The sequence below is a fragment of the Trachurus japonicus genome, chromosome 6, assembly GCF_045865225.1.
Source record: "Trachurus japonicus isolate A0001 chromosome 6, Traja_1.0".
Taxonomy (NCBI): domain Eukaryota; kingdom Metazoa; phylum Chordata; class Actinopteri; order Carangiformes; family Carangidae; genus Trachurus; species Trachurus japonicus.
In genome coordinates, this window is record NC_140912.1 from 9,203,390 (window position 1) to 9,217,599 (window position 14,210).

Genomic DNA, 14,210 nt, shown 5'->3' on the forward strand with positions numbered 1-14,210 from the left:
CATCACACCAGCACTACTGTCCTAACACCAAACAAACACTCAACTACCAAAATTCAGCATAATCCCCCATCATCATCCTCATCCTCATCATCCTCATCAGCAGCAGCAGCATCAGACATTCCTGCAGACAGCAGCTGTGAATTAATCCCAGCAGATTATCTCTCTGTTTTTTCAGTGTTATCTGGAATCAGCTCTCTAATTTGAGGTAATTACTGCATCTGGAGCCACGTTCACAGTCTGTGTGTCGCTGGCTGGACTGTGGTAAACACGAGGAGTCACGAGACCCTGATGACCTTCAGACACCAGGAGGAGGAAAAGCATGAGAGCAATACAGCTAATGGGTGTCACTGTGACAGTGGAGCGCCAGCCTTCACATTTATAAACTGCATCTTTCCAATTTTCCAAAGCAGCAGCAGTCATTTTTGATCAAATTATCTTCTCCACACTCTCTCCTTTCCACTACACCAACACCTTCACCATCTGTCTCAAGGTTGCCAAAATGGATGATACCGCAGGAGGATTAACACTTCCTCCACATACTCATGCACACGCACACATACACATACACGCGTGCACTGCACACATGCCACTGTGTTTATCCGCAGCAGCGCACTGGTGCATTGCACAGCATCAGTGTCAGCGTGCTGAAGTGTGTCAGTGGGGCAGACTCAGACCCTTCCTTTGACACTGACGCTGCAGTTTCTCCAACTCCACACAGACAGTTTTGCATAGGTCAAGACATTTATACTGACTCTGATCTCATGGTGTGCATCAATGCACTTACTATACACATTTTATGAATAAAAAAAATGTAAATGCACGGTGCATATCACACACTCACCCCATCCCAGCACTCAGGCATGGCTGCACAGTAAGTGTTCTTTCAGCAGATCAGAAGGAAAAGGAGGAGGAAGTGAGGGTGCAGACAGGAAGATGAGCAACCAGGCCTCTCCTGTTTTTACGGGACTAGATCCTGGTGAGCACTCGCTGTCGGATGCAGAGTTGGAGAGTGGATGCGGCAGGCTGCTGCAGTGTCTTTGTATGCTCGGCCCTACACTCCCTCCCTGTCTGTTAAACTCAGAGCTGCTGCTCTCCTCCTTTCCTCCTCCCCTCCCCTCCCCTCAGACTTTATAGGAGCCGGAGACAGGGGGTTGGGCAGGCTGCAGATGACTGGCTCACAGCGCTGCCGCCCCTTCAGGATTGGTCAAGTTGTTTGTCAGTCTTTTCTCTGAAGATGCTCTCTCTCTTTCTCTCTCTCTCTCTCCCTCTCTCTCTCTCATCAGCACCACTACTCTAGTTTTCTCATTCTGGTCAGCAGTCTTGTTATGTTACAGCCTTTTGGCAACAATAGAACTGTCGCTATTTATAAATTAGGCCTAATGAGGACCAACCTTTGCATGAGAGATATTAGGAGACCTCTGCTGTCCACATGAATCAGAACAACAATTAACAGTCACATCCTTCCATATACATCTTCTTCATCTCACCAAAAGCCTGTTGTGTGTCTGTACACTCAGTGACCAGGCATCCACACAGGCATGACCCATCACACTGAGCTCACACTGGCTCTTAAAATAGGAACATCTTGCAGTGTAATCAAGTCATTTCAATCTGTTTGGTGGGTTAAAATATACTGCTCTACTGTATATCTGTCATTAGTGTTTTTGGTACAATTTTCGCATACATCTAACATTGAAAAATGTGGGAAATGTCACTACATTTTGCTGAGGGAGACCGACATTGAAGTGTTGAATATGGATATTTCATATTTCTGATGACAATATGGGAGCTAAACTGTTTGTATTTTTTATTCTGTATATTTTCATAGTGTGTGGTGCTGTTGTGGGTCAGGTTGAGGAGTGGTACCTCATCATCAGTGCCATTCTACTGCAAGGAGATTCGTTTCTGGACACAGCACTCGAAAACCACAGTAGAGACCACACTCTGCGATGAGTAGGGCTCATGACAGTTATCTCTGACCTATGACAGTGATGAGCTCAAGGCTCAAGGTGGTGCACTGATTGCGTTTCAGTTATAATGGAGAATAACCTTCAGGGCGCGTTCACTGTCACTGCACCATGAACCAGATCACGTCTACCTGTATCTTCCATTCAGAATAAACTGAGTGTGAACACTCACAAGAATTCAACACAAGGGCCAGTGACAGGTTGAAGGACACAATCCTGTGCAAATAAGATTACCTCAAATACTCACTCACTCACACACGCACACGCACACGCACACACACACACACACACACACACACACACACATGTGCCCTATTAATGATTATATATTACACTGTTATTCACACTTCATGAGCTCGTATTGTTCTATTTTTAATTGAATTGACATGTAGTCTGTAAAAACCATGACAGTTAGATAATTACTGACATTCACAGTGTTTGACAGTGTTGAAGTTAGTGTTAGACTGTATTGAGATGGTTCTGAAACTAATTGGCACAAATCGCCAAACACCACTGCTGTTGTATAAGGAGTGGTGAATGAGATAGTAAGGTAATAGTAAAGGATTTTCTCTCATTAGCAGTGTGCTAATGAGTAAACTTATTGTCTCATTAGCAACTGCTTTAACAACTTTGCTACATGACAGTAAACAACATGGGCTTGGAAGACTTTGTCCATTTAATGATCTGGTGTTCTGGCCTGAAAACAAACATCGTGGATTCGACAGGCCAGTCCGGAGCAGTCAGAGAGAAGCTCAGGGAGCGCTGTCATGTTCCCAGTTGGTGTGAGCTGTTAGCTAATTACCAGGCCTTTTGCTCTTAATTAGCATCAACATAATTTCATGATGAACTTGAAATAGCCTACAATAAATACTGTAAATCCTTCTGTTTAATCCTCAAAAGTCTCCTGTCCATAGATCCATGAGGAGTGAGAAGTGTACGTGCACATTCACATCACTCTCATGGTGTCTCAGTCACTATCTTGCTGACTACAGTACACACATATATTACTAACACACACACACACACACACACAATCTCCTTGCTTTCTTTGTCACGCACCAGCTCAGCCCTTTGTCCTGTCTCTAACCCCATCTCTCCCCCTTTTCTCTCCCTCTATCCCATCTTTTCTCTGCCCATCTATTCCCTCTTTCCTGTGCACCACGCAGTGTGCTGACTCAGCTTGAAGCAACACCCTTTGTTTTCTCTTCCTCTCTCTTTCTGACTTTGTTCTCTTTTCCTTCATAGACTCTATTCCTCCGTCACTCTACCAGCTTTAAACACACATGTCATTTGACAAAGGATGATGGATGGGAAAAAATTAAGCTGCTTTGAACTGAAGTTTAAGTCATGAAATTAATTACATTCATATCACAATACTGTCTACACAATAAAACGTTGATGTAGATTTTTTAGTATTATAGTGTAATAATTGAATAATTAATTCAATTTTACACTATAAATGCAATACAATGTACAGTGTTGCCTGATGCAAGTTACTTTCTCCAAGCAAATATATAGGCTGGACTTGTAGTCTGTGATCCAGTAAATACTTTGATATCTCAATGCACTATACATTATGAGGTTTCCCTGCATGCACTAAATAATGAAGTCAGGTCTAACACAGTATTGATAAGTCTATTGGCAGATTCGGGAGTCAGAGCTGAGGCAGATTGAGAGAGTGTGTTAAAACCACCTCACAACCTTGACACATCAGCTGGGATCATGTGCCTCCTTTGCATTAGTGAGCTGTGCAATTACACAGTTTATTGCAGTGATTACAGTAATTAGCAAATGTTGAGTGCATACATCTTCCTGTTAAATGAACAACTTGATTAAACCCTAAAATGTTTATAGAAAATATGATTTCACTCATTGATATGCAAATTCAGGCTCCAAGACCTTAAATTGCATAATGGGGAATAGTACACAACTTTTACATAATTGTTCATGGTGGAGGGACACAGAGCAATAAGTCTGGGTTATAAATGGATAACCCAGGCTCTCTGAGTAAAAAGTGTCAGATGATGACAGATTATGTGGATACTCTTTAAATCCAGAACCTGTGGTGGCCAAGCACAATCCAAATTATTGTACCATAAACACTGTGAAATGCTTTCTAAAAGCTGAACTTAGGTAACTTTCCAGTCTATTGCATAATACGTCTATATCGTGCTTTACTGAAGAAATTAATTTCATTGCATCTTCTAATATTGCAGTTGTTTAGCATTAGGTGTCATAGTCGAGGTAACGCTTCCAGCCTAAAGTACTGGCTCCATTATCATCTTTGTTATATTTAGCCTTGTGAAATTACAGATATCTTCCACCCACCTCCTTTCCTTTTTTCTGTAGACTCAGGCAAGCATAACTTTGTAAGTAAGCAAGTACAAAGAGGTGACAAACGAAAGAGGAGATGAAGGAGGCAGACAGCGAGAAAACCAAAGGCGAGACGTGATGATGAGAAAAGTTAACAGGCAGGAGGGAGGGAGGCTCAGTCTCTACACAACAGCAGCAAACACACACACACATAAACATACACATATACGTACTACATACATGCATACACACACTTGAACACATACATACATACATACCTTCCAGTCCCCCACTGGCATCAGCTGATCACAGCTTTCCTGCACAAAGAGCACAGGTAGAAGACAAAGAAAGAAATTAAAACAGAGGTAAGAAGTGTGAGCTCACACTCAGAGAAATGTTTTCTCTGTCGGAGCAGAAGGAGAAGAAGAGCAGCCCAGGCTGTAGTATAGGTCCAAACCACATCACAGAAAACACCCAGAAGCACCTTAGCAGTATATCACGTCCAACACACAGAAATGTGTGTTATATATTTGTGTAAGTCGAATTGTACTGTCTGTGTATCAGCTTCTTAAAGAGGCACTCCAGCCATTCAGCCAAGCACTGTTTGGAGTTGTTTTAGGGTCAACTGTGCCCCATTTAGATGTGTGTAACATCATTTTTCTACTCAAAACAAGATTTAATGTTTAAAAGGTTACATGCACTGTCCATTTAAACAGTACATTCATTATATACATGCATACATCATTAGCAATAAAATATGAAGATGGATGATAATTAGTGCTTGTTAATAAATTCAGGTCAGGTCAAATAGTCACATTTGGTTACGTTGAGGAACTTACAATGGTAAACTTACTGTATATTAATGGCTAAAATCAGTGGAACACCTCTTTAAAAACATTATGGAGTTTGTCATTTTCACTCTTGTATGTGAGAGATGATATCTTACTGAGGTGCATGTGGGAAACTAGGAACAAATCAGCAGTAAAAAAGTAAGGAAGGATGGTGATTTAATACAGGATGAAAGAGAGAGAGTGCTGCATCCAGATCTGCCTCAGAGCAAATCACCTCAACAGTCATTTACGTCTGCGAAGAAAGGCGAAAAAACAAAAATTTTGTCACTGGGTCAAAGTGACAAAGAGGGAGTCAGGACCCCTGCTGCCAGTCAGTCTGACTCTGTGACCGTGACAGATTTAAACCATCAGAGACACAACTGATGACTGGTGACAAGCTGGCTTCAGTAGATGTGACAGCTGTGCCGGTCATGCTTTGTAATATTTATTATTGGAAGTCGAGAAGAAAATACAGATGGGTGACACTTTAAAGGAAAAATCGGAAAGATGAGTGGAGACAGGCGGTGACAATGCCTCTCACAAGATATGAGGGTCAGTGAAAAAAATGTGCAGTTTCCGCACACTCATTGGATCTCTACCTAGTTGAACACCTAGAGATTTGGGGCCACCATGTTAGACCACTGGTTCTCAAACAGGGGGTGAAGGGGTGGGGGATTTATTTTTACTATATTCCCATCCAAAAGTGGAATTAATCATCTAAAAGGGTGAGTTATTTGTGTAATGTTCAGTCTCACCACCACCATCATGAAAACACCTACTGTAATGAGGCAACACGTTGATGAAGAATGGTGTTCAAAGTAGAAAACCATGGTAACCAAACACCTGACTGTGTTGGTTTTTCCTTTAATTTATCACCCATCTGTGTTTTATCTTCCAGACGAGGTGCTTACTTTTTGAGGAAGATGATCTTGACTCTCCTTTTAAGAAGAGATGTGCTGAAATAAAACTGGTTATTGATCTGTAATTTGATTCATAATGATGGCTGGAATATAGCACACACTTAACAGTGGTTCAGTAACATTCATTGACTCTAACCTGTGTTATTTCAGCATTTGACTCTGTAAAGCTTAGAGCAAAACAGGAACATCTGGACGAAAAAAAAGGACATGCACATGAGGTTAGACACCGTGTTAATTTCACACTGCCTTGGTTAAACATGCACCAGTCAGGTCTTATTTTGTGAGCTCGTGTGGGAATTTTTCAAGAGATTTCTGAAAGAAAATATGACAGGATTAAAGATGGATATTGTAAATTTACAAGGTGAGAGGGAATAGTGGTGGGTAGGGGAAAAAAGGAAGTTACATTTTTAGTTATTAACAGTGACAACCAGACAAAAAGGACATGAGTGGACAGACACGTCTAACGAGAGAGAAAGACAAAACGAAAGGACCTGAAGCTGCCCCATAGAAGAAGATGACATCATTTAAATAATAGTCATTGAGCCATTTACCTCTCAAAATGTCATTGTCAGCACACAGCTGGAGATACGAGAGGGAGGAAATCCAAAAAACCGATTTCTCCTTTCAAATAAAAGGGCAACTTCAGTCCCTGTACCTTCATGCAAATGGCTCTTCTGTTTACAGAGGGAACATTTTAGTGGGGGCAGTGTGGTGGTCGGACCAGCAGGTGGCACTCTTTCTTCCAACTCCCACCCCTTCACCCCACCATACTGCATGTAGAAGATGTGCTGCAGCTCAGCACAGTGAGAAACAAGCGGGCTCTGGTGCTGGAGTGTGTACTCTGATATTGAGATGAAATGTTAGACTTCTACACAAAAAAAAGCAAAGTGTTCCAGTTTGTCTTCTCTCTCAGAGAGAGTCTTCAGTGAAACCATGAGAAAATTAAAACTTTAAGGTGGTATGATCTCTGCAGGCTCAGTATCGGGTAGACTGAATGGTGACAGCTGTGCTGTGAAGATGTGTTGGACCTAGTCGCTCTCTGCTGCTGCTGCTGTTTGCTGTCATGATGTGTTTGTGGTGCCTTTGATCTTGGAGTCTCTGTGTCTGGAGGCTGCCTTCGTGAATGTAGATTTTGGCCTAGATTTTAGGTCTAGATGTAGCTCTGTAACTCTGTGCCATAAAGCAGGTTTACCGCAGAACTTACTGAATTCAGGAGGAGGAGGATGAGCAGCCTGAATTGAGTCAGTCTGATCCAACAAAACCTCTGAATGGAGCTGTGTACAGAAACTAACAACTAATCTATAGCACCAGTCCAGCAACATTAATTCATCTCTGGGAAACTAATGCCAGCTCAGCACACATGGACGGTGGATATACAGTACAAAGTCTACATACAGTATTATGTCCACTACAATTCTAGAGCAATAGTAAGTTATACTGTAAATGTTGACCATTGTGAATTGGCTGCACTAAAACACTGACTGCATTTCTGCATTTTTAAGTTTTCTTACATGTGATTTTTACTGGAGAAATCTGTACGTTTAAAGTGTATTGCTTCACTTAAAGCTACATACAAAGGAAAGGTCGATGTTTATATTAAAGCTCAAAACAGTCCAAAGGTAGATGTCCATGTGTGAGTGATTATAAAGCAGGTCTAGGTTCTATATTAATGCTGTGAAAGTTAGTACACAGAGAAATGCACACAGGCTGTATTCAGACATAGAGCCCTAAAAGCAGCCGTTCTGTAACTTTGTGATGTCACACAAAGCAGTCGCCAAGCTAATTAGATGAGAGGAGGATCAGAGCCTCCTCTCTTCTGATTGGCTGATAATGAGATGCTGTTACTAGAACTCATGGGAGTAGAGATGTAAATATACACTGAGATGGTTTTTGGTTCTTCAAACCACAAAAAAGCAGATAAAAATTCAGTGCCTGTCTTTAGTGGATCAGAGCTAGTTCTGTATCATGGCGTCTTCACTGCTCACTTAACTTCTCTCAGGTGCTGGCTGTTTGAGTTTGATTCTGTGTGTGTTTGATTCAGTGTGCTGCCACTCGGATGTTTCTGCTCGCTCTGGTAGTTACCGGGAGGACCCCGCTGGTCCGACGGCGAGTCTGGCGGAGCCAGTGCCGTGCGATGACATGCCAGCGGTGAGTGGGGCGACTGGGGGGAGAGGGGTGGTTAAGGGGCGGGGGGCTGGCGGGGCAGGGGAGCCCCCCTGATGCCACGTCTCCTTTATCCTGCTGTGTTGTGAAACAACAAGCAAACAACAAGGTGGTTACTGGGAAACAGCCAGCGCAGACACAGCAGCAACATATATACAAAAACATGATTAAAATCATTCTGACTCATTTTCTGACACAATATTCATGGAGGTCATAAAAAACACAGCAGATCAAGTCAGATTTAAGGCTCCGAACAAGAGACTCCTGGCTTCAGTCTGCTGCAGCATCACCAGAAAGGTCAAAGTGAAGATATATCGCCTCCCTTCACTGGAAAAGAGAAACAGCTTGTGGGCAGAGATCTATTGCCACACTAAACCCAGGAGTATGTTGCACTCATGGAAACACTGTTAACATGAGCTTCGGAGCAGATAAAGCTGGACAGTGGCTATGTTACAGTCAGGGTCAGATCTCAGACATGATAAAGTCTTAATTTTAATTTTCAAACCCCTAAGTTATTGAGGTGGTTTTATTTTCCAGCAAGATGGTCTAAGTCTAAGGAAATGACTCATTCATTCATCTTGTTGTAGTTTAAAAACTGAGAGCTGAGAGTCAGCTGAAAGAAATGCTAAAAATCCCTAGAAAAATGCAGATGATGTGAACTCAGTCTTTTGTTTGTTATTTTGTCGTCTTGTTGTGTTTGTTAAACTGTGCACTGTAAATACAGTTTACATAGTAAAAGTCTTCTTTATTGCCTTTGTTGACACCTTTACTGACACCAAAAGGGCAAGAAACCAACAGTAGGATGTACTGGTGCATGGTTCTTCTGGTAGCTTAAAAGCTGACATGTTCTTTTAATATTTACTTTTTTCACAGACACACCTGAAGCTTTTCCTAGAATGATTCATAAAAATATAGATTAATCACTATCACTATGGCCAATCAAGATAATTTAGGTGCACCACTATCTGTTTGTTTTAAGTGCGTGAGCGTGAACACCTGATGTTGTGACAGCTTCAAATCAAATCAATCCACACAGGGACCATGAGGACACATTTGTAATGTTCATGTGAAGTGAATGCAGCATTAGTTTGATTTGACTCGCTGTGTGTCAGAGCGGAGTTTTTACCAGCGTTTTGTGCCAGGAGGTAATCACTCAGTAACTGCTCTTAAAGGTCACTAACACACTGTTGCACAACAGCGATGCAGACTTTAAATGAGCTGGGCGAGAGACAGAGAGAGAGAGATAGAGTGAGAGCGAGGCAGGGGATAAAAACTGTAAATGTGTTGAGCCAAAGTCGCCACTTCAACACAACAATGAAATGAGCGACACGACCATGGGGGGTGGATCGATGGAGGCAGCAGTTGATGGCCTAGATTATTTACGGGTAGCAGGTCATAATGAGCGGGCCTAATGACCTTGAGCTGGATCAATAGCAGAATTAGTCATTCATATTGATGCGCAGCAAAGGCTGCTTCTAAAATGTAGGAAAAAAACTGACCTACTGTATCTCCTGAGTCCTGAGAGTATAGTTTCATTTCTGACTCACTGGCCAAGTGAGTCACGGCTAACAGGTTTAGTTAGAGGCTCTAGCAGCGACAAGGAGCTTTGTCAGGAGCAGAAGAATACTCCAGACTTGTTTACAATCGCTTCAAATGTTGTTTTCATGCCCGTCTAGTCTGGACTGTAATGATTTTGTTGGTTGTTTGCTTTCCACTGCAATAAAACAGCCTTGTCACAACAGGCCTCATCTGGTCTTCTGTATTGTATCAAGGTCTGTTTATGTGCTGTTTTTTTCTCTGTTCCATTCTCACACACACACACACACAAAGCGGGTGAAAGAAAAATAACCAACTCAATTCCAAGTGGCTGTTAAAAGGAGAAAAAATAGTCTTTTTCTTGTGCGTTCAGGTTGCTTTTCAAGTTAATCTGGTAAGTCTCCACCCTAAGTTTCTATAATTCCTGCAACAAGAGGCTCTTAAATATTCGAGAGCGCTGATTCAGCCACAACCTGTTGCTTAGGTAATGGAGAAGCGGACTGGAATAAGTGGGCTTTATATAACCGCCCACTGTCTATTCTCTGCCCCCCTCTGTGTTTGCCCCCCTCTTCGTCTTCCACCACTCTCTCTCAGCTTAAGTGACCTTTTATCTTTTCATAGCCTACTGTTGCTATCAAAGAGTCATGGTTGGATGGTGTTCATTAATTTCCTCCTCTGCTGGTAAACAAACCCTTTGTCTAATTATAAGCCATCAAGGGCTAATGAGCACAAACATCTCTGTCTTAATACGCCAGGAGTTGTAGAGTGGTTCATCCTGCACAACACTAATCATGTGAACACACAGACAGAGGGGTTAGTGGCACAGAGGAAACACACAGTGAATAACATAGGTGAACTGACCATGTCTGAGTCCACTCCTCTCTGCTCTGGCAGCAGGGGCTTCTCCTCCGTGAACTGCTGCTCCTTAATCCCTGCCATCCTGGACAGCAACCTGCAACGACCGCGGCAATACATACAAAAACACACACATCTAAGGTTACACTATCGTTTCATCATGCAGAGTGCCGGCTTTGTGTCTGACCTAAAAAAAAAAAAAAAGCAAAATCATCTGCATTTGTTCCCACTGTGATACATGCTGATGGTAGTTCTGTTTCATTTACATGTAATAAAACAGTGACATCCTTCAATTTCACAAATCCACACTATGAAATCATGGAAGCGATCAGTTCACTGATTGAATGTTGTGTTGAACAAGAGTCATCTGAGCAGTAGACAAATGAGGAACTGATCAGAGACGGAAGAGATGGAATCAGGATGGGAAATTTGCTGCATGCAGTACAATCTACAGTACTGTTTAATAAAAAGTTACTAAAGATAATTTGAACAGGTTAGAAATTCAAATTGACACGGAAAGTAAATTCTCCCATAAATTAAGTGTTTCCTTGCACACAAAGTTACATTTACATTTCTCCAACATGCATTGTGCTTATCCACAATGTCTAAAAGAGCTGCTAAGGGGGAGTTGCAGCTCATTACAGTGCACAATGTTTTTATTTTATTTTATTTTAATCTTTTTTTCCAATTTGTACTGAATTTTCCCTTTAAAATTACACTCTATTGTTACTGCACAACCTACGGTCATCAATTTCAACTATTATATGATTGTTATTTTGGCCTGGTGGACATCTTATATTACAATAACCTTGAGTCTTGGCCGCCGTTGCCATGGAGAAGAGTCTAGTCAGAGGCGCTATAGTCACTGAATGTGCCCATGACTGACCCTGAATTTAAAACTGAATTAATACAAGGCACTGATGGCGGTTCGAGTGAAAATCTCTGTCTCAGGTTTTGTGTGCATATTCAGCTTTGACTTTTTTGTTACCACAGATATACAGTATTACCTGACATTTGGTCACTGTTTGTTTTAATGATTTAACTGTAAGAAGTTAATGTCGAGCCAAGTCATCAAAGAACAAGATCAAGAACCCTAGAGGTGAATTTCAGGTCACTGCTTTTTTTTTTTTTTTTTTTTTACATCAACAGAAAATCTTTAAGTCCTACAAATCACTGAGCACAACAAACACCAACTCACTCTCCATTCACTCTGAAAATCAAGTTCAAAATACAGTGTCTACAGGGATACTTTAGGTTCACTGCTCACTGATCAAGATTATGAATACTGGAGCTCGAAAAGTCGCTCGCTTACCCCAAGAGTAATACAATATACAGGAGCAAACCAATACGCACTAATACACAGAGAGTGAGGTCAGACACTATCAGCACAATAACACTGCAAGATGATGAGACCAGTCTCCCAAAGCACAATGACAGAACGTCACAAACACAGATCCCAGGAGTGGTAAGGTTTTTTGCAAGTTAAAGGGATAGTTCAACATTTCTGGCAAATTTGCCAATCCCTAATGAGGTTCCACTGCAGGAGTAAAGAGAGGGGGTAGGAATTTTTACAGGAACCGTCTTCTCACTTGGCCCTCTCTCACCCCCGTAAAATTACCCTGAAGTTCCTGCCTATAGGAGTATGTTCATTACTTTTAATGGGCAGAGAAGCAAGCTTCTTCTGGAAATGTTCTTAAATCAATGGCTAAAAAGTGACTGAAGGAAATAACCTGCCTGTCAAACATTGTCTCTACTTTTGATTTTACTAGCTACCTAATATCAATGTGCAAAAAATGAAAGCATCACACAAAACCTGTTAGTGACACAACAGTTTTTCTTATTTGTGTCCAATATCTTTCAATATTATTTGTAAAATTTGCTAAAGCAGCATTAGCATTTGCATTTGTTGACTTGCATATCTTGGTAAGAGTCTTAGTCATTGTTGTGCTTACAAGACAAGAGTTTTTAAAGGGATAGTTCAGTTGCTGTCTTTAGATCCATGGGGCAGAGACGCAAGCTGTGTAGCTAACGAAATGGAGGTGAACGGTACTTTCGCGTATCCCTCAAACCTCAGATACACAATCAAACAAGTTGTGATCTGCACATTCACCACGATATGAAATAATAATGTATGTAACAATGACACATGAACCAAATACTCGTAACTTTCACTTTTAAAGTCACTCCGCCCAGCAGTAGTGTCTGGAATGTAGTTCCGGCTATGCATTACCTCGAAAACAACTCTGTTTCGTAATGTTATATTATTATTTCATAGCGTGGTGAATGTGCAGGTCACAACTTTACAACACAAGAGTGTTTTGGAGTTATATTTGATGAGTTTGATGAGGGAAAGGCGAAAGTAGCATTCGCCTCCATTGTGTTACCTGAGCAGCTCACGTCTCTGCCCCACCGATCTAAAAACAGCTTGCACCGACAATTGAAAGTAATTAACCTACCCGTAAGACAAATTTGCCAAAATGTTGAACTATCCCTTTAAGACGATCCCTAAAAGTGGTAAGTCTTCAGGACAGACTGGACGCTACAGTGACAAAAGTCCAAACAAGCTGGGGCTAGCTTTGAAAAAAAGACATACTGTCTTGAGTTAACTGATGTTGTTTTCCACCCCTGTAGACAGGTCTTGAGTAAAAGAATGCACTTTGACACTGAACTTGCAATGTTTCTTCTAGACTGTTACATAAACAGCTTAATGCTAATGCTAACACTGGCTACGTAAGAATAACAAAAGCTGCAAATAGCTTCTATAACTCAGGATAAGTTTGTTCTAGTTTCAAGTGACATTGATCCTTTTTTTTTTTTTTTTTTTTTACAAGTTTGGCCTAATAAACAACAACAAGATATTCAATACCACTTGAGTTTTATAAATGTTAGTATTTTAGCAGTACAAACAAGACACTTCAGAGGCAAATATTCCAAAATAAAGGCCAATAAGACCAACCCCATCTCCATGAATGGGTGAAATATTTTGATATGAACTGACTCTTCAGGGATGTCTAACACCTTTACATTGGGATCCACACAACACTTCACACCTCTCTGTCTTGTACCCTCATATGTCCTCTGCTGCTCTCTCCCTCCTTTCACAAGCAGCCATATGCTATCATCTTTACTTTTATCCAACACTCTTAACCCGTTTAATCCCAAATTTTTCCCTGCAAAATAAGTGCATACATTTCACTCCTTGGACCTCCCTAACACATAATATGTATGTTTTTTTTCATTTCATGTTGGTTTTGTTAGTGAAAATTTAGGTTTTATACTCGGCAACAATTGTTGCCGGTGGGAAACTGCATAGTCTAAATTTTCAGAAATTCTATAATTTGACCTATTTACACATATAAAAAATTAAAACTGACACTAACATGTGAAACATATTTTAACAAGGCATGTACAAATGTGCATCCTAGAGGAACTTCTGCTTGTTTACCTTGACCAAGGACTACACCTGGGCCCTGTCCTATAGGCTACTTTTAGGCGGATGTGTGTGGACTCCACAATAGGGCTCCATGTAAAACATGCACACTGTGGGTGAAACAAGGCTCCACAACTTGTACTCAAACCAGATTGGTTTGCCCCTGATAAACTGACTGCTGCCATGCTTGCCATAC

At 41.3% G+C, this 14,210-nt stretch overlaps 1 protein-coding gene across 14 annotated transcripts in view; it reads right to left on the minus strand.

The window, feature by feature from the left end:
* ndrg4 (NDRG family member 4) overlaps positions 1-14,210 on the minus strand; it is a 53,124-nt gene that overhangs the window by 14,401 nt on the left and 24,513 nt on the right. For 4 of the 14 annotated variants that reach the window (XM_085778608.1, XM_085778603.1, XM_085778605.1 and 1 more), the window contains exons 2-4: positions 10,591-10,681; positions 8,113-8,268; positions 4,559-4,597 (exon numbers count right to left, since the gene is read on the minus strand). In XM_085778608.1, the coding sequence (XP_085634734.1) occupies positions 4,559-4,597; positions 8,113-8,268; positions 10,591-10,668 (273 nt within the window). In that variant the 5' untranslated portion in view covers positions 10,669-10,681. Of the gene's footprint in view, positions 1-841; positions 1,104-4,558; positions 4,598-8,112; positions 8,272-10,590; positions 10,682-14,210 lie in introns of those variants that run through there. The other 10 variants (XM_085778606.1, XM_085778602.1, XM_085778604.1 and 7 more) reach the window with 4 other exon arrangements.